Source organism: Meleagris gallopavo, chromosome 1 (assembly GCF_905368555.1).
Source record: "Meleagris gallopavo chromosome 1, MGAL_WU_HG_1.1, whole genome shotgun sequence".
NCBI lineage: Eukaryota > Metazoa > Chordata > Aves > Galliformes > Phasianidae > Meleagris > Meleagris gallopavo.
The window spans coordinates 120,902,930-120,923,038 of record NC_139404.1 but is presented as its reverse complement, the minus strand read 5'-3'; the positions used below and the strand labels follow the sequence as shown (position 1 = coordinate 120,923,038).

The following is a 20,109-nucleotide window of genomic DNA, read 5'->3' as shown; positions in this document are numbered from 1 at the left end:
GGTGGAAGAGAACAAAATACAGGAGAGTAAGACACAACAAGGTGACGGCTCAAGCCTACTTGGGCAACTGTCGATACTTTTACAACAGATGCTATTTAGAGCTTCTTCCAGGGTGAAGATGCAAGATAAATTACTCGCCATTTATCCCTTGAGTAGAAACTACATACAGACCTAAGGCTGTTTTGCCAAAGGACAGGGACTCTTACACCTGGACTTGGCACTGCAGGGTTGGACTGGTCAAACTGCCTGGGTCCAGACATAAGAACGGCATTCAAGCTACTAATCTCATAAACTACAAGAATGAAAAGAAATGGTGGACATAAGAATACCAATAGTGGGTAAAAGTGGGATTTTAAAAGGACATGTGAAGAAGTTTTCTTCCTAAGCATAGGGTGGGTGGGTTAAAATGACTTCCTAAAGCAGAAGTAACTTGTAATGACCGAAGCGGAGCAGCAAATAACCAGATGATTACAGCTTGTCCTCCTTTCTGTGTAGGGTCACTATTTTAAAGATGCATAAAATTTGGTCTTAAAGCATCTTAAGCCTGAAAGGAACACATTTTACACTAAAAAAAGTAAAAAATTCTACCCACCAATGCTATGACAGTGGCACCAGCTCCAGCACAAGCCACAATGAACAGGTGGTAAGACATGTAGAACTAGAGAGAAAAATACGTTAAAACACTTTAATTAAAGTAACTGAGGATGGTATAAAACACATTTCAGCTATTGTAAATAATAAAAAATATGCTGTCTTCATAGCAAAGAGTTCAAAGCTTTAAAAAACTAGAACGTTCAGAAAACTCATTTTTTGGATGCACAGAGACAGAGCACTTTCAATATTCTGTTTAAATCAGTCTCTTTATACTACTAGTATTAGTTTCCTCAAGAAACTGCCATCAGTTTCTAGCTACGACCCTGTGCCTCACTCAGCAACCTGGAGGCAGAAGGCACACACAGGGCGTCTGCATACCTCATTCGTGTTGCAGATGTTCTCCAGGATCGGACCGCAGGCTTTGCCAGGTACAGCGTTCCATGGGATAATACCTGAAATAGTACAGCAAAAGAAATCACTAATTTTAGGAATTGGTACACACTTTCTGTTCCTTTCTCATCTTATCCTCCCACTCGCCAGTTGCGTTCCCATTTTGGGCATCCACACATTGACCAGCACAGCTTTGAATTGGCAGGAGGAATTAACTCGCTCAAACTACGCCTTCTCTTTCTACCAAGGCTTCCTGCCAAGCTGTGTTCTCAGATGTGGCTTTCCCATATGGCAGCCAAATGGTCGGCTTCTGCACTTCAGGTCCAGTATGAGACTGGAGCTGCCTGCTCTCTGACTGGGGACCGAAGGGGATCAGCTGCACTTAGAGACACCTGGCACCATTCAGGACAGCAGTGCCTTACAAGGTTGAGTTCTACTCCACCAAGTAGGTAAAAAAGCAGTAAGTGAGAGCTGCTACAAGGTCTGGTGTGCCATACCCTCACATACTCCTAATTACTTCTCTTATGTGACTGAAAATCAAAAAAGTCAACAGGATCTTATGAGTTTAAAATAATCTAAACTTTTAGACCCATTACAGATGTAAAGCTTAAACAGAAGCCATGGCTCAAAAAAGGAAAACATGGCTTTGCCTCTCCATTGTAACCTATATTTCAAACTCAGCTGGTTGGAATTAGGTCACTGATACTATCTCAGGACAGTATGGCTTTTGGAAAGAAAAACTTCACAGGATTTACTTTAAAGCCACTTTGCTGCAACTGCAATATACAGTTGAAGACCTCCAGTTATGGCTGCCCCCAGAGCAGAAGGAGCAAGGAAGCACAAGCAGCCAGTTCTGTGAGTAATTAGAAATCAGTATAAATTCAGTAATGTTTGAGGCAGACTGTTCACTGCTGGTTTTTGCTTTTCAGAGAATCATAGAATCATTAAGGCTGAAAAAGGCCACTAGGGTCATCTAGTCCAACCACTAACCCATCACACCATGCCCACTAACCACATCCCTCCCTCCACGTGTTCCTTGAACAAATGCAGGGATGGTGACACCACCACCTCCCTGGCAGCCTGTGCCACTGCCTCACTGCTCTTTCTGAGAAGAAATATTTCCTAATATCAAACCTGAACCTCCCCTGGCACAACTTGAGGCCATTTCCTCTTGTTCTGTCTGAAAGTAACTGAAAGTAATAGTTAAGGCACAATTCAGGCATTACGTAAAACAGCCTTCTGATAAGAAAAAATATATACAAATAGGTTCAAGAAAACCTCAAGAATCTGGTTATCTCTCAGCTCTGCCTCTAAGCAGTTTATTTTGAGGCCGATCTATTTTTACACCTAATATTATAGTATTGGAAACTGCTACAGAATCATTTTAGATAAATGACTTGCCAGTTCAGTTGAACTGATTGCATCTGGAAAGAGATCAATGTAATCTGAATTAATTAGAAAAGCAATAGCACATCCAGGGACGCAAGATGCTTTTGCATTTGGTTCGTTTGATAAAGCTGAAACAAAACTACTGAAGACAGACCAAGGAGAGAGGATAAAGCATTTAATCAGGATTTGAGTAAGTACCGTATTGCCTGATATCCACACAGATCTGGTCTCCTGGAACCGTCATGTTTATCTGAAGAGATTTGATGACTTCGCAAGTTGACCATATGTTATAGAACATAAAGACAGGCACAGCAGAGAAGCCAAAGACCCCGAGCCAGGCCACTCCAAGCACATAGGTGAGGAAAACAAACTGGGCAGAGAAAAGACAAGCACTTCACATTTGCTCTTTGAAAAGAATACTTGAATTTTCCTTAAAAGTTCTTCGATACAGTCTTTAAACATACTTTCAGAAATTAAGTAATGAGGTATTTAACTTCCATTAACATACTCTCGTATTTCCATGCATATGAACAACCTCAGCTTAAAAATACTTTGCTGCTCTCAGTGCTACTGAGAAAGTAATTCAGGCATTTCTTTTCTCATCAGGCTGCTAGAACAAACAGCAAGGCCTCCTGAACCAGCAACCTATTCATTTCTCAAGAGGCTCAGTGAAGCAGGGATGCTGGTTGTAGGCTAAAACTGACAGAATGCCAACAGGAGTCAGCATAAAGATTTTTTTTTTGTCAGCTGTAATATACCAGCACTTCCATGCAACTTGCAAATCACAACAATAGAGTGAATCAATGTTTGCAGAGCTCTTCTCTGCTCCCTGATTTACTGAAATCAATTACGAATGTAACAAATGAGAACACCTGTTTTTGAAAACACACTATGTTCATTATAAATCAGAAAGCTGGAATTGATCTAATACACATTGCCAAGAAGAAAATTACTTACTTCACTTCAGAGAAGATCATGGAATTTCCCACTGAAATTTGATGGTTTGTGTTCTCTTTTTTTAAAAAAAAGAAATTACCTGCATTTTCCTTGGTGAGATTACCAGGTATAGCACTCACTGCTTTGGAAATCTCCAGCTTCCTCCTCCCACCGGACCTCCTCTCTCTTCCCTCTTCTTCCAAGTTAAGTTTTATGGTGAGGTACTACTCAGAGCTCTGGCATCAGCTCCTAGCTCACCCCTCCTTGAGAAAGTTTGGAATCAACTTGCAAAGCGGGGAAACTTTTTTTACACCTTGTATACACTTTCTTACTGTTATTTAACTCTAGGTAGACTGGGAAGGCTTTACTTTGCAGCAGAACACTGATGCTGTACTCCTATGTGAAACCTGTGTGCCAGTGCAACAAGAATGGGAAAAGCTCTGATGGGGGGAATTGTCTCAGCCTGGCCCCAAACTGAACAAATCCTGCAGTGGAGGAAGTCTGCATCCTCAGAGGTGTGTCCAGCCACACCGAGGAAGGCTGGAGATCTTACAGCAGTGGTTCAGCGTTTGGTTAGGTTTGTAGGGAAAAAAGGTGACACATGGGCAGCTGGAAGTACCTGTAAAACTAAGACAAACACCCCAAAAAACAAACAACTTGTCTTGAATTTATATACCACTGAACTGAAATACTCCACTTTTTGCCAAATGCTGGAAGATCTCTCACTGGCCTTCAGTATCAACCAAGTGGATCAGCTTAAAGGATTTCTGTAACTATGCTATGAATAAAAAGTGGGCTTGCATGTGTGTATTTGAAATGTCGGTGAGAAGGAGAACACAAAGCCTTCAACTCCTACAATAGCTATGAAAAAGCACAATCGATCTCACGTGTAATAGAGATAAACTGTTGGAAACAGTTACTGTGTGTTACCACAGCCAGGAGATCAGTCAAGTCAGAAGTCTGTCTCCTGTAATAATCCTATGCGACTTGGAGGGGACTGCCCCCAGCGTAGTGATGTCAAATTGGCAGAAAAACCACTGGATGCCCAAAAGCTGCTGCATGCACCCAGCTGCAGCCACCAGACTGCAAAAATATTATTTCTGCTCGCAAACCTTGTGATTTTCTGCGCGTCACACTGGTATTTGTGTATGCAGCTAACAATCATGTGCTTGCAACTACCCAACTGCAGAAGCAATTATCCACAGTAATGGAATGCACATATGTCTACGTTTCCACTGTATTTTGCATCTTTGGAAAATGCTGTTTTAGACATAATTTTGCTCCACAGCGAAGATACTTTCCAAGAATAAGAACGAGAGAATAGCTGCTTAACTGGGAAATGATCAGATGCCTTATTTTTATTAGCTCTCGAAAAATTCAATAAGCATCCAACAGCACAGCAGAAAATTGTTAACCTTCATGAAAATAAACACACATCTTCTTTGTATTTAGCCGGCTGAAAGGACATATTTTTTAAGTACAGGATATAGGCTGTATATTAAAATGCAACAGTCACATCAAAAGCCTATGCTCTTCTCACCCACACTTTCCCATGGGCGATCTGTCACACTGCTTATCTTCCTCCAGAACTATGAGCTTTGAATTCAGATTTTCAGCAATAGCTTTGAAATCCTCTCTCAGAAACACAGTTATGTTGCTGTTCTTGCAGAGTGCGCCCTAGGGGGCAACGTGGGTGAGAATCTGAAGTTTTATTTTTAGTTAAACTTTGTTTAAAATGTTGTGCTAATACAGAAGAATATTGAAGAGAAGAATGGCTTGAAACTTTAAGGCTCTAAGTGTTTCAGCTTTGCAAAAAAGACTCATTATTATGCCTGTATCCCTTCTGCCATCTGCAAAAGCAAGATGGAAATATTTGATTCAAGTGCTGTGACGTTGTGAAGCTTCATTCATTGCTGTTTGTTTGAAGGATCCAGACATCCTCATGTAGAATAGACTGAGGAAGTCAGAGGCACTGCAGTCTGCTACTTAAATAGCTCTGCAAACCACAGCCCTTTTACAGTTTGCCCTTACCATTGTTAGCGCCGTGTTCGAAAGTGCAGCATTAATTCTGTCTCATATTGAGCGCTTCAAAATCAGTTGCCTCCACGAGTTTTGAACAGTGAGTTCAGCTTTAGCAGGGGGAGGCCTTGGAAGCACCCCAAAAGTCAACATAGAGTTTGGATTTGACCGAACATCCCTGAAGCTCAAAGAAGAATGAGCAGCAGGGATTGGCTCTGCTCACCCATAAGGAGTTAAAGGCAGCAACAAGACACTATGGTTCAAAAAAACACAGGAGTCAAACTGAGCCTGATGGGTTTTTGCAAGGAATGGCAGCTGTTCCCACTTCCAGCACTACTCACCATTCCACTGATGCAGCGGCCACAGGCTGTTGTTTTGAACTCTCCATGCAGCTCCTTCACAGCACTTGTTGTATAAAAGCCTTCTGCCAAAAGGATTATTCCATACAAGAAGAAAAACGATGCAATGCCATAAATTACATACTGCATTAGCTGTATTCTAAAACAGAAAAGAAAAAAAGACACAATTATATTTCAATCCTATTAAAACAAAGCAAATTCTCCTAATCGTAACAGGTATGAGACAATTCCTTTTTCAGAAACACAGCTCAGGGCTCTTTGATGCATTTTAAACGAGTGGGCTGCAGGTGGATGCTACACTGACTGCCCCACTGCCACAGGCATACCCTGCTGATGTTCATAAGTCCTGTGTCTGCTCGAGCATCTCCTGTTTGTGCTGTGGTTCCTGCGCTGAGTGCTGTTAGTCATAAGTGGAGGCTTCCATTTCATGCCTCCACCACAGAGCTGTGCTTTCCTGTGATTGATCCTGACACTGGACTTGGGGAATGTCTGATAGCTCCAGCATAGGGAGAGTGCACTGGGGCAGAAAAGGATCTGATCCACTGGCTGAACTACCAGGCTCTGTGCTGGTTCCCTGGGCTTGGGGGAAAGAAGTAGTCCCTGAAGTTCACCACTTCCACCTGTAAAATCCAATTAATGTGTGTTTGCAGATGTCTGTACATTCAGTGACACTTGTTTGCAGTGAGTGCTCTTGAGCCACAGCCCAGGAAGGTACTTCCAAGCAAGCAAACCACTTCAGCATCTTAAGTCACACTTAAGCTCCCCTAAATGCAGGTAGATGTTAAAAAAGTGAAAGAAATATTTAGACAACCCTTCCATTTGAGATACTCTAGAAATGTGCAGAGGAAGGCTACAAGGCACATGCCTTGGATCTTATCTGAGGAGGTTCTTCATTCCCTACAAATCTACTGTCAGCAGTGACACCCTTAAGTGTTTTTATTTTGGCTGCAACAGTTAACAGAAAGAATCATCTACAATATCAGCAATCTCATCACAGATTCAGCAAACATGCTGACTGGTTTGAAGGACCAGAACGGCAGATCTCCTATACAACATTTCTTCTGGTCTCAAAAATCACACTTGATCATAGAATAACAGAATCATAGAATGCTTTGGGTTGGATGGGACCTTCAAGGTCACCTAGTTCCAACCTCTGCTATAGGCAGGGACACCTCCCACTAGACCGGGTTGCTCAAAGCCCCATCCAGCCTGGCCTTGAACACCTAGAGGGAGTGGGTATCCACAGCCTCTGTGGGCAACCTTTTCCAGTGTCTTACCACTCTCACTGTAAAGAATTATCATTAGCACTAACTTCTCCACAACTTATATTCTTTAAAAATATATATATAAATGTTTGTTAGGATGAAGATTTTTAATGAAGCTATTTGCAGAACAGAAAGATTAATTTTATAGACCCATACTGCTTTTAATTTTTTTTAATGGTATATATATATATGTCTTTCCTCAGATTTTTTTTCAGTTCTTACTACTCTCCCTAAACTGGCTGCCAGCACAGATATGCGTCTCTGAGGAACACCTGCATGATTTAGCTTCATTTGAAGAAAACTGATTACCACAATTTACATAGTTAAGCATTACCCAGACAGAACGTAAACCTCTTGCATCAAAACAGGATATTGATCATTTAAAATTACATGTGGGAAGTGAACTAGCATTTATGTTTATTTTCCAAACTGATTCAAAATAACAGGATAAATCCATTGCGCCTGTGCTGTAAAGCATAAAGAAATTAACTCATTTGAGGGACAACAGAATTCATTTCACTGTCACTAACAGTCTAGAAGACTATGGATGTTACTAAAAATTAGCAATATGAAACCTGGCTAAAAATCAATTCCACAAATGGTGGCCCACTAGTATATTTTTCATTGAATGTACATCTCTTGACCTAAAATTCTTTGCCCTTTTCTGTCACTTCATCTCTCCAGCATTTCTTGTTTGCCTTCAACAGAGCTGGAGCTCTTTGGTAAGAGTCTCACAACCCCCAGCTGCTGAGGCTGCCTTGACAAGAAATCTTGTCAACAACTCTCCAAAATGCAAAGCTTGTGCCTGCTGTGGCTACTTTTGCAATTTCATTTGCAAATTCTAAGAACAGCTGCTCATTGTTTCTCTCTAAATTTTTATGCTAATGGCAGCATCCCTGCGCTTCACACAACAGAGAACCCAGTGTCTAGCAGCAGGGGGGGCATGCAGTCATAGAGGATCCTGAATTTGGGCACTGGCAGGAAGAGAAGTCCCAAAAGATTGCTGTAGTGCTCTCAGAGGATGGGAAGAGGTGAGCTGTGGCAGTCTTGGGCTCAGTACCTGCAGATTTGTGGTCTGTGTCCACATGAGCTAAAAGGGAGGCTATTACCAAGAAGAAGCCTCTCCCCCAAAAATGGAGAATTAAGTGCACTGGACTGAACTGTAATACAAAAGTCTTCAATTGCTGTCCTAAAAACTGGGTATTACGGTAGATGAGCAAAATCTTCTCAGCACAGGGTATATATAATGCCTAGATGGTGCTGGGAAGAGCAGCATGGATTCAAACCACCAATCCATATACTCAGGTTCTCAGTGTTAAAAGCAACTGGATATTTGCTTCAGTGGGGCTGGTTACAGAGCCAAGATTGTTCCCCCATTGTAATGATCACCCTAGCGAATAAGAACCAATAGCCTCGTGATTCCAACACATTTATTTGTGAAATCTAATTCAAGTGTAGGATCTTATCTTCCGTGTACACAAAGCTGCTTCTTCACTCTGGGCACATCATTGCCTTCTGATGGCTGACAGAAGCTGGGTGCTACTCTGAAGCAGTAGGTATAATGCATGTATTTTAGGGGTCTTTGAAATTGATGTAATTAATATAAATGGGTTAAAGCAGGATACACATGCTGCTTTTTTGTGTGTAAACACTAAAAAACACCAAATAACACCCGAAGATGTTGGACAAACAAACATACCAATGCTTGGGGATGGAGATCGAGATGCGAATCCATCTCTACCTGCTCAGCAGGAGGGTGTTAGGATGAACAACAGGTCTTCCACAGACAATGGCAATGGGAGGCATACTTACACTTCACTCAGCAAAGCATGGTCACTGGCAGTCGTGGAGAAGTGCTGCTCAAGGATGGACACGGTGCCCGTTAGCGCCACATGGCCGCAGCCACAGAACAAGGCGACCCCCGAGAAGCAGAGAATGGTTGCCACCAGTGAAGCATATGGCACTCCTCCTAGGCACTTAATGCAACATTCAAAGCAACCTAAGCAGAAGAGAGAAAGCAAAAGAAATGTTATGAGCAAAAAGGAAAAGAATATTCAGTCTCTGCTTGGTAAAAAGCCACGGAGAATAAAAAGCCGAGACACTGTCACTGCACTAAGCAAAAATCTATAGATGGTGCAAGAAAGCATCATCAACACTGACCTACAGATATGTCAAAGTGAGCTCAAGGCCCAGAAAGTGGGCCGAGTACTCCCAGTTTTACAGGATCAAGAGGAGATCAATGAGACAGCCTGTGAAATGGAAAAGGAAAAAGAAACACTTGTCTGAAGTGGACCACTGTGCTCCAGCTGCTGACAAGAGCTCACCACACTTCACCACTACTGGTATTAAAGACACGAGCACCAGGTGTCCTGGCACTGCTCAGAAAGCTGGAGAAGCACACAAGCCAGTGAAGCCTTTTGGAGAAATGAAGGATGTGTGGAACCCATGGCGGTCTGCAAAACCTAACTACTCTGCACTCTGCCATGGCTCCTGAGTAACTTTGTCTAAATCCATATACGGATACAGATCTATCAACAGAAAAAAATTAGTGGGCGACAAAGGGTAGCCATTTTTATTGAGTGGTGAGATGGAGCAGAATTACACAGACAATACATTTCGAGCTTTATAGGATGCACTGGATTCACAGTGATCCCTGACTACAGTCCGCAGTAGCATAATCATAGTTTTAATGAAATTTATTGCCTAAGCAGTCTGAGTTAAGAAAACGACCCCCCAGAACTGCTGCTGGCAAACACTGCAATAAGGTCGCAGCAGTTGAATTACCAGGCTCCTCCCGACCGCGCTGCCTGAAAGTCCATCTGCTTGCAAAGCTGGGAAATGTAAATCGGAAACAAACACAGCTTTTAACTGCGTTATAATGGTAATGGCAATCCATACCAATTCATTACTTCAGGGTGACGGCATTAAGCTGTCTCCATTAACGTACATTTCATACAACTGCGCAAAGCACAGCCATTAGGACACCGTTCGATGCCGTGCCTGGCGTAGCCAGATCCTGCTGGACAGCACAACATGAAGAAATGATGTGCAGGTATGGGACTGCTGAACCTACATGTCCCAGTGTCCTCAGAATCCTACACCATGTCACAAGCATAAAAGTCTCCACTTTGAGTGCCACTAGCAAGTGCCTAAGTCAAGCTACAGAAGCTACCACCAGGGAAACAACCTATGAAATGCCACTTTGCTAACTACGGGTGAGGTGTAGTTGCATGGGAGCAAGCCTGGGAAGCATTTGTAGCTGAGTCCATAGCTGAAAGCCGCACAGTGGGAGCTGCCTCCAGGACAGAAGTGCAGCAACAGCCACAGACATGGCAGTGGGGCACTCAGAGACGAGGCACAGCAAGCAGACACAGATGAGCACTATCACAGAAAATCATCTCTGGTATTCATCTTGTCAGAGATGTCCAGGGTTGAGCTCAGACAGCAGACCTTGCAGAGCGAACCTCAGCTGTTGTGCCTGGGGATGTGCCTGATGGCAGTCCCCAAGCCACATGTCAGGCATAAGGACAGTTCTACACGTCAGGCTGGCTCACCTCCCTCCGCACTTGCCTCCACATCAGACCCAAATCTCCAAGAGTTAATTCTGGAAACTGCTGCACCTGGCTTGGGATCAGCATTAAAGGCCTGCCCAGGCCTAATGGCACAGCAAGTCAGCAGAGCGTGTCCGGCAACGCAGGGCCGCAGCCTGGCACAAAATGGCCTCCCAGGTCCTACTGTGAAGGAGCAGGCAGCCAAACACCTGCTTGCTGGTTGGTGGGCAGGAGGTCAATCACATCAACGATCAACTCATGGAAGGATCTCATCAGAAATGGGAAATAAAAGCAGCTAGAAGCAAAGCCAAGAGACTCTTGAGCAAACTGATGGTGGCAATCCCCCTCTCTCTTCCAAGTCACTAGCAGCAGCACACAGCACCTTTGTGGCTGTACTCTGTTGTCTCACCCCAACAGCTCAAGTATGAAGGCACACCACAATATTTGGGTGGTCTTCATTGTATCAGGTCAGACCACGGGTCCAGAAAACCCTATGAAGTCTGTAAGGTGATGCAGAGGAAGCTGCCCAGATGTGGAACTGCAGGAATCACTCACACCAAGCCTCAAAGAGAGGCAGATGGGCTTCAGCTTACAGGGGTATTGCATGCAGCCAGCTTCTAAGTGAACAAAAGCAGCCCAAAACAGCCCCTTTTCCATGAAACAGAATCCATGTAGTTGTTGGGCAGCCAAATCAACACCAGAGCTTCTGCACAGCCTCTTGCTGGAAACTAAATTCATTCCCCACCTGGACAACAGAGTTGGTTTTATATATTTATACATAGAGAGATAGATAGATAGATCTCCCCTAAAACAAAGGAAGCTTTCAAAACCAGCTAAAATCAAATGTTTATCAAGCACTAAGACAGTCTTATCCAGATGCCCAGACTAGCACTGAAGCAAGACAGGATTTTTTCCCAAAAAGAAAGCTTCCTAGGCAACCTGCTTTACGATCACTCTCTGCAACCCCAAGCCAGCAAGTACCCACTACCATATGACTCAAACCCACAATGTCTGCCTATTTCACAACCACTTTTACAAATTAGCTTGATAACACACTGATGACAAAAGCAGGCTGAAGGCCTGTAAACTAAAGCTGATCAAAATAAGAAGTTTTAGTAGAAAATTTGAACTAATTTTTTTTTTTTTAATTCTCACATGGCTGACACACTGAAGTTTTCAGCTGCACATCTACTTCTATCACAGCAGAGTAAAAAATTTAAATATGAAACTGTGTAGCACAAGTACCCATCGTTGCATCTCCCCTTTCAATGGCCATTTTGTGCAAGGCATCACTAGAACCTTTTGTGCAACTCAGCAGAATAAAAACATTTTTTGTCCCCAGGCTGGTGAGCAGCAGTTGCCATGGAGGCAGGTTAATAACAGCCCAATGATTTGCCCAGGGCTGCCTGTGATCTTGGCTACAGATTTAACACACTCTCAGAAGGAGGCCAGCTAAAACAAGGACTGAGATTATTCTCTAGGGAATGAATGCTATTAAACACACACGCACACACACACAAATATTCTCGCTAAAGGACTAAAATAAAGAGAAAGGAAAAAAGACAGGAACCAGCTATTCTTTTAATCTCCTGGAAACTATCAGTCACAGGAAATTGGTAAAGGATGAACCTACATATGTACACAAATCAGCAATTGGTTGCTTAATGTATGAAGAATAATTATATAATCTACCCAGCAGTGTACGGGCTGTTGCATATATGCAGGGGCTTAGCTATTCAATTTCCCGTGTCAAACGGCAATTGTGTTGCTAAACCTTCTTTGGTACTTTAAGTACAGCTTTAAGATTTAAACTCAGAAAAGCAAGGTAATGCAGAATTAATGGAAAGAGGTCTTAAAAAAAAAAAAAAAAAAGCAGCAATTCTCAGACTCTGACTTATCCGACTAAGGTCAAGATGGACTGGAACGACAATGTCTGTGCTAAGAAAATGACAAAATGCAATACACTGGGATCAGTTGGGTGTCATGGGTAGTCCTAGGGCTTTCTCTAGAGTTAACACAGCAGCTCTGGACGCCAGGCTTGAAAAGTTGAGACAGGTGCACATTCACAGAGCCATCACTCAAAGCAAAGCATGGGAAGCATGATGTAAAGAGTGTCCACAATACCTCCTAGACAGAAACCCAGCCAGTAAGGACTGACTAAAAGAAGGGGAAAAAAAAGGAAAAAAAAGAAAAAAAAAAAGAAAACCTGAAACGTAGTTGGAAAAGCTTCCCATTTCAGGCAATTAAACCTCAGTGCTGCAATGGCCCCTTTCTGAGTCGGCTCCCACTCTTTTTCCTTAGAAGTTCAATTCCTTTTCACATAAATCTGTCTTTGTTTTTTTAAAGATGAAGCACTAGTTTTTTTTCCTCGTTGCTTACACCCTGCAATTGCATAATGCATTTTTTGAAATCCTGAGACATGGTACATCTGTCTAGTTTACACATGGAAGAAGTGACATGGCCTCTTCCACCCCAGAAGAGTCATCTCTGCTGCATTCAGCACAGGCCTCAGGAGGTAAGCACTGAGGAACTGCTTTCACAATAAGAGAGTTGTAGGAAACCCTAGGGAAGAAAAAGCACCAGATAACATCTTAAATGCAGTCACTGCTTGTAAATTAGGTTCATCATTACGCATCTACATGAGCCCTATGTTGGGAGCACTACTCTCAATTAACATAAGAGGAGAACTCAATACTTTACATTCATCTCCTCTTTCCCCAGCACTGAGGATTACCTAATGCCAAACATACATAATTACCATTGGAGCCTTAAACTGCCATGTATCTTTGTCAGAAAATTAACTGTAAGTCAATGAAAACAAATGCCAGTTTTACTTTCTGACACCTGCTTCATTTTTTAAAATCTCCATTCCAAACAGCTTGTGCATGGTAGGATGTACATTTTTGTACCTTACAGCATGATTGACAGCTACGGGGGAAGCAGCGAGGGATGTGGGAATATGCCAGTACCTCTGAAGAAAAACCAGCATTTGCCTCCCTCTTCTCTGTGTGAGAATAAGACAGTATCTAGCAGTGAGATAACTTCCAGTTCTCACAGCTGTCACCCACACTAACTGCCAAGGGTCAGCAGCAGCAGTACAATAAGATATTTAGTCTTACAAGGGGGGTAAGTTTAAAGCATGTGACAAATTTCCCTCCAAGCGTTGACAGGGGCACTCAAATAAAAAGTCTTTGTATTAAATCACTTGAAAGTCTCATTTAAAGCTCTATTCTTACCTGTTACTGCTCTTAAATATTGCTGGTTTACAAAATATAACACAGAAAGCTAAAACTTATGTTATAAATGATGAGAAATGCTCACTTGCCACTGTTACGGATCAAGAACATCAAACAGACTAAAGCGGTAAGTTCAAGTAGAACACATCTTGTGCTTTCCTCCCACAGACTTCTTAAACCTCTTAAACAGAGAATTTCAAGTTCAGCCTTTCTTACTTTTCTCCTTTTGTTCTCCTCCAATCAGAAGAGCTGTGAATTCAGTTTCTACTGAAAGACTGATCTTCACAGGAGCCAGAAAACTTCATGCAAGGATATGTCAGCCTAGCTAGATCAAGCTGTAAATTAATATATTAATATGTTTTCCTAAGCAACGTGAATGGTATCAGCAATGAAGATGGCATGACCTTTGTAGACCATAGCCATCAGGGCTGTCACAGAAGGTCAGACCTGAAATCCAGCAATACCACCATTCCATGCCTTATGGTGGCTAGTGGGAGATGTTCCTAGCTGCCAGCACAGTGAGATTTGGATGGTCTGATCCATCCAGTCAGCCTCAGCCTGATCTCTGCTAGTAAGGAGTTACTCAAAGGACTGAAGAACCAGGTTTAAGTATCCCTTTATAAGGGTTACCAGCCTTATTTGCAACTTCTTTGGATATTCTGATACACGTGAGCTTCTTTGTTTCTACACTGTTACAGTCACACAGCCCGTTCCCCACTTCTGAGGAGGTACTTGCTGTTACTGCCCTAAGCGTGCCATCCTTAGAACTCCATTAGATGCTTCCTGCTGTTGTGCAGCAGAGAACTAAAAATCGTTGCACTTGCCTCCTGTGCTGGAATTGGTGCAGAGAACCGACCAAGAACAAGCATTTCAGAGCCTGAAAGTACCAGCACCAAGCCCCTTTTTTAAATCCATGAAGCACTAGGTATCTATGAGTAAGAATACTAAGCTGTTCCTGAATATTCCAACAACTTTTTTTTTTTTTTTTTTTTTTAAACACGATTAACAACAACAAAAATCCTTGTACAGTTTATCAGGCTGATTTGTTTTTTTCTTTTCACTAAATAAAACAGTCATATTGGAAAAAAAGAAAAAAAAGAAAAAAAAAGGCCTCTTCGCAATGCAAGACCTACATGCAATAGCATGTAGAAAGATGCTGTTAAATGACAGAGAAAATACTCTAAAAACAGAAATCAGTAAACATAACCCCTTTTCCAACAAATCTCATATCCAAACTGTCACTTACAGGGAAAAAAAATAAGCACTCCCACTGCAGGAAGCAGCAGGTTAAATTCTAAGACCTGTTTAGTGCCAGGACAGACACACTGAATGGTCTTTTTACAGACCTACAGATCTACAGATCTAATTTATCTTCTTTAAATTTATTGAAATACATACACTTGCCATTTATTCCATTCCCATCCTTCTGCAAGGCTCATTAAGTTCACAGGTGTTCTGAAGGCATCATTTTCAGACAGCACAATCTATAAAATATGAATCACTACTTCCACACTCACTGCAAGCAACCTCCCCTGGTGGTTTGCTATGTGACAGTGAGGAGCTAGACCTGCACAAGAAGGACACTGCCACCCCGTGAGACTGTAGCATCAGAGAACTGCTCTTGCCCAGCTTTATTCCCTTGCACAAAGGTCTGGCAAAACATTGTCAATTTTAATTCATGTCTTCTCTGTTTTACTTTGGGTCCATGAAACAATGCAAATAACACCAGAAGAAATACATTTGATTTATGCTATGGAAAAGGCCTTACTTCCAACTGGTACAAAAGGGACCCCTTGAGGACGGTTATTTTTTAGCTGGAAGCTACTACCGGAGAAGAAAATTAAGTAGATGCTTTAAAAAGAGACTTCTCACATAAGGAACAGCTCAAGCAGTACTGATAAAAGCTTTGGCATTATTCTTCCTGCAGACTCGTTCTAATATTCTACTATGCAAAGCAGCCCCTTGGGACTCTCACACAGCCTGAGCATGTGGAAAGGCTCATTGATACACAGAGCTCAAAGAGCAAACATATTGCATGAGCAAGGGCAGCCTCTGGTCCAAGCTGTGCTGTAACTCTCAGTTGACAGACCATCAACTCACTGCTTAAGATGCCTGAAGACATTCTTCCTCAACCTCACTCTGACCTTCCTCCCCTCAATTCACCTATTCTTGCCTTCTCAGAGAAACAATCAACAGGGATTGCAAGGATTTCTGCCTCAGAAGCTGGTAGATCAGGTGATTATTGTGCACAAGCTCAAGCTAAAGAGGTGAAACAGATGAGCAGAGTGCCAGAGATACTCAAAGGCCTGGACATCCACACATGCTCACTGGGAGAGGCTCAAAAGCACCTAAGCACTTCAGTCAAAAGGGTCTCTTCAGAGGCTCTGTGAAATATTCTTTAATGATATCAGGGTTTCCCTGAGCAAACTCCCCTCCAACCCATCTGGAACTTGGAAAACACAATTTCTAAAGCTGACTTGATTTAATCAAGGGCAAGTATCTTACCTGGGAGACAGGAGTTGTGGATCTTAGCTCCACCCTTCTGGCAGTCACAACTGACTTCACTCTCCACCAGCCGTCAGCACATGACTTTTGCCACATTGGATTTCAGCCACTACTACCAACTGCTTCCCCAGATGCCTCCTCCCCAGCTACAAAGAAGCAAACAGAAATACAGCCTCTCCCTATATACGGTTAAAGGGCCAAAAACAGTGTGCAGGAGGCATTCTGCCAAGTGAGTCTAAGATTTGGTAGATAATTTCTCCATTTCAGAGAAGCCTGGGGATGCCAAGATCTTCTGTAGAGGTTCATCCAAAATGGAACGAGAGAAGTTACAAGAAACCTGAATCACTACTAAAGAAGTCCTCTGCCCTGCAACAGTCACCATGTAAGTATTTCCCCAGCTGATGTTCAACCACTCCATTTTCAAAATTTCAGCTTGCTTCAGTAAGGGTGCAAGCTGAGAGAACATAAGGAAAAAAAAAGATTCTCAAAAAGCAAACAACGCCCACTTCCCCTGTAATGCCTACAGCTCAGCTTACATTAAGCAGCCAGTGCTAAGTATCTCTTTCTAGAGACAGAAATGCTTCCTGGAGAAAAAAGATTGTTTTAGGCATTTTGAAAGGCTCATTGAGTTTGCAGGTGCTCTGAGGATGCCCTGGTTCAAGCACTGCAGCAAATCTCACATTGATTCTACCGTTATTACTCAAGTACTCGATGAAAGCTTAAAGTGGCAGAAAAGAGATCATGTTGTACATGAAGACCCTCTGACCACAGCAGATACCACGGGGATGCCTGAGAGGGGCTCTCTTAGTGATGTCTGCACTGACATTAACAGGTCAGGTGAGATAGGAACAACCCACACTGCACAGAAACTCAAAAAATAAGGTGAGTTGTCAAAGCAGCTTGAGCTTTTATCTCAGCACTCCAGCCAATGTCACGCAGCAGCAGAGAGCTGCATACCAGTGCTGAAGGGAGGTGTGTTACAGCAGGTGTGTTGTGATTAAAGCCACATTTTTCCTGCAGTCTAAGGGAAAGACTAATATTTTCACTGTGGCTCATTCATGACTGGCAAGTTGGACTTGCTCAAGACCTACTCAGAACAGTCTTGCTGCTGCCTAGAAACCTTTTAATTTATTTAAGTGCAGACTTATAGCACCTTTCTTTGAACTGGCCTCTCTGTTGCGTGGTTTGGTTTCTATCAGTAAGAACCCTTTCTTCTTCAGCCCTTCCATGACAAGGCATCACATTTACCTACATGTTACTATACAAAGCTTCCCAAGTCAGCTTGCAAAGGGTTCTGCTGTCTAAATAAGGGTTTCTATTCCCATTTAGGTGCCAGACTCCCAGCTGCCATGACAGAAGGCTGTGAGTCTCCTCTGCGTCCGGCTCATCTGTGCCAGCACATACGGACATGTCTCAGCGCTGGGGACAGCTGACAGGGCACAAGGCCCTGATAATCAGGCACCTGGCCTGTTCCCTCCATGCTCTTCACAGACCAGGAAAGCAGCATTCATAATCTGTCACTCCTCCCTAAACCTTTTATTCTTGTACAAAGGATCCCACATATACAGATCTGAAGTTTTGACATGTCTACAGCCAGCTGCGAGTCTGTGACTGGATCACTTATCATAAAATAGGGCCAAAATGAATATTGATACCGAAGATGGGAGACAGAGGTCATGATTTACTACCTAAGTACTTGCAAAAGAAAAAAAAAAAAAAAAGACATTCTGAAATACATCAACATATGAATCCTAAAGAACAAATGGATATGAACATATAATGGAGGCAAATTGGTGAATGTTTCTCTGCAATTGCAGTTAAAGACTATGATATGGAGGCAGACATCTCCAGAAAACAGCCTGTCATGCAGGCTTCAGTCACTCCGCTCCATGAAAAGAAGAGGATTGCTGGATGCAGATACTTGCAAATGCTCTCTCTGGGCATTTATGCCCTTAGCTTTGTAAACCCGTGGTCAGGCTGGAATTTTCCAATACCGTTAGTCCTGTGCTTGACTTCAGGCGCCTTTCTGAGTTTCTCAAGTTTCTCAAAACAAAGCTTTAGGAAAATAAAAAATGTTTTTAAGGATTTCATTGAAAGCATGTGGAATCAGAAAACAATTTTTAAAACTTCAGCTTCTGTCTTTAAAAATCTGATACACACTACATAAATCTTTTAAAGTCTGACATATACACTATTTCTAGCAAGGGAAAAATGCAGAGAAAACCACAGAATATTGTCTAAGAAGCATATTGCAGGAAACCAATAAATCAGATGTGCTGTCACTGGTTTAATGTCAATCAGCGCATTTGTGGCTGACCATTTGGATAGATTCATCTGCATCCAAAAACCATACTACACCATCTCATCATTAAACAGTTTCAAAACAGTTCTGAAACAGGCAGCACATTTAACAGGGAGGTATCCTTCAAGCACATTACTGTCTTTCAAGCATTAACAACCAAAATTGAATGTACATCAAGTATTTATATGAAAGAACTAAACTCCTTACAGGCTTAACAAAGAAAACAAAAACACAGAACATTTCTCTGGCATTGTTAGGAGTATTGCAAAGCATTAGGTTCATGCTACCATTTCTGAACTCTCCATTCCAGTTTCACCCCGCCCTTTATTTACCTTGAATCCCCAAAGGACTAACATTGCCTCTCAATGCTGGCACATGATGGTACCGGTGTGGCCTTGAACTCCTGTACATCCAGTGGTACCTGCCAATTTCCATTTCTGGTCTGGTGATCACTGCCAATTTTAGGTGGTAAAAAGTCAGTGTCACCAAAGTGTGTAGTTCAGTACTTTCAGTCATTTAACTTAAAAAATACGAGCCCATTAAAACACGTTTCTAATTACATCACTGAAATAACATAACTTTACCAAAACAAGGAAAGGACTGGGAGGAGGGGAGACAATCAACAGGGAAATGCTCATACAAATATTAAGAAGGGCTGAAGAGTTGAAACCCATGATCGGATTTGAATTGAACGCCCAGGAAAGGCCCCTCTATTACAGCTGCCAGTCATCTGCCCCCCACCCTTGCTGCTCCCCCTCCTTGTTCACAGCATGGGGCTCTGCTCCGGGAAGACACAGTCATGGAGAACCACATTATCCATTTTGTAAAATATTCCAAATCTGACAAAGAAAACAATTACTACAGGGCAAAACCATGAGCTTACTCATTACCTTCTTACATAAAGTAAGTTGTGGGCTTTATTTCACGCAGGCTCTGATCGTTTCCAAAAATCCAGACCAAATAGGTTAAAAGAGGTTTGTTCTAAGGGTCTGCCTTTGAGGTTAGAGGTACACTCAGAAAGGACACTGCATGCACCAAAACGCAACCAATGCATGTTCACCAGCGAAGCTTTGCTGCTGCTGAACACTGAGGAGCCCAAGGGCAAAATGGCGCCGGACCACTCGCAAATCGACATTTCCCGCTCGCCTCCCTCACAGTACTGCTGGGCTGTCAGGGCAGTGCGGCCCAGCCATTCATTAACACACTCTGCAGTCCCACTCAGCCACAGCTGAATGAAAAAATAACTGTCATCCCTCGCCAAAATAAACCTGACTGTACAGCATTTCAGCTGTAACGGCGAGGTTACACTGGTAGGAAGTAGTGTATTGTGAACTAGGTCCAAGGCAAGTCTCTGGTGTGTGTGGGACTGGGAGGGCCCTAGTCCTTCCCTCAGGCTGCTTCGCTACTTGTGTGCTGACAAGTTTGGCATGGCTGCATTTGCATGCATCAGAAGAGAAACATCTTAGCCTCAAATCCAAGTGGTGGATCTAGAGGTTTGCAAGATGAATTTACTCATCTTATGAACCAGTAAGAGCTGGTGAATCAGCTCTAGCACTAAAAAAG

At 42.6% G+C, this 20,109-nt stretch overlaps 1 protein-coding gene across 6 annotated transcripts in view; it reads right to left on the bottom strand.

The window, feature by feature from the left end:
* GPM6B (glycoprotein M6B) overlaps nucleotides 1-20,109 on the bottom strand; it is a 107,794-nt gene that overhangs the window by 3,538 nt on the left and 84,147 nt on the right. For 3 of the 6 annotated variants that reach the window (XM_085211983.1, XM_010726393.4, XM_085211991.1), the window contains exons 2-7: nucleotides 18,879-18,998; nucleotides 8,765-8,951; nucleotides 5,670-5,826; nucleotides 2,572-2,743; nucleotides 973-1,046; nucleotides 593-658 (exon numbers count right to left, since the gene is read on the bottom strand). In XM_085211983.1, coding sequence (XP_085068109.1) covers nucleotides 593-658; nucleotides 973-1,046; nucleotides 2,572-2,743; nucleotides 5,670-5,826; nucleotides 8,765-8,951; nucleotides 18,879-18,998 — 776 coding nt within the window. The remainder of the gene's footprint in view (nucleotides 1-592; nucleotides 659-972; nucleotides 1,047-2,571; nucleotides 2,744-5,669; nucleotides 5,827-8,764; nucleotides 8,952-18,878; nucleotides 18,999-20,109) is intronic. The other 3 variants (XM_085212002.1, XM_085212012.1, XM_010726405.4) reach the window with 1 other exon arrangement.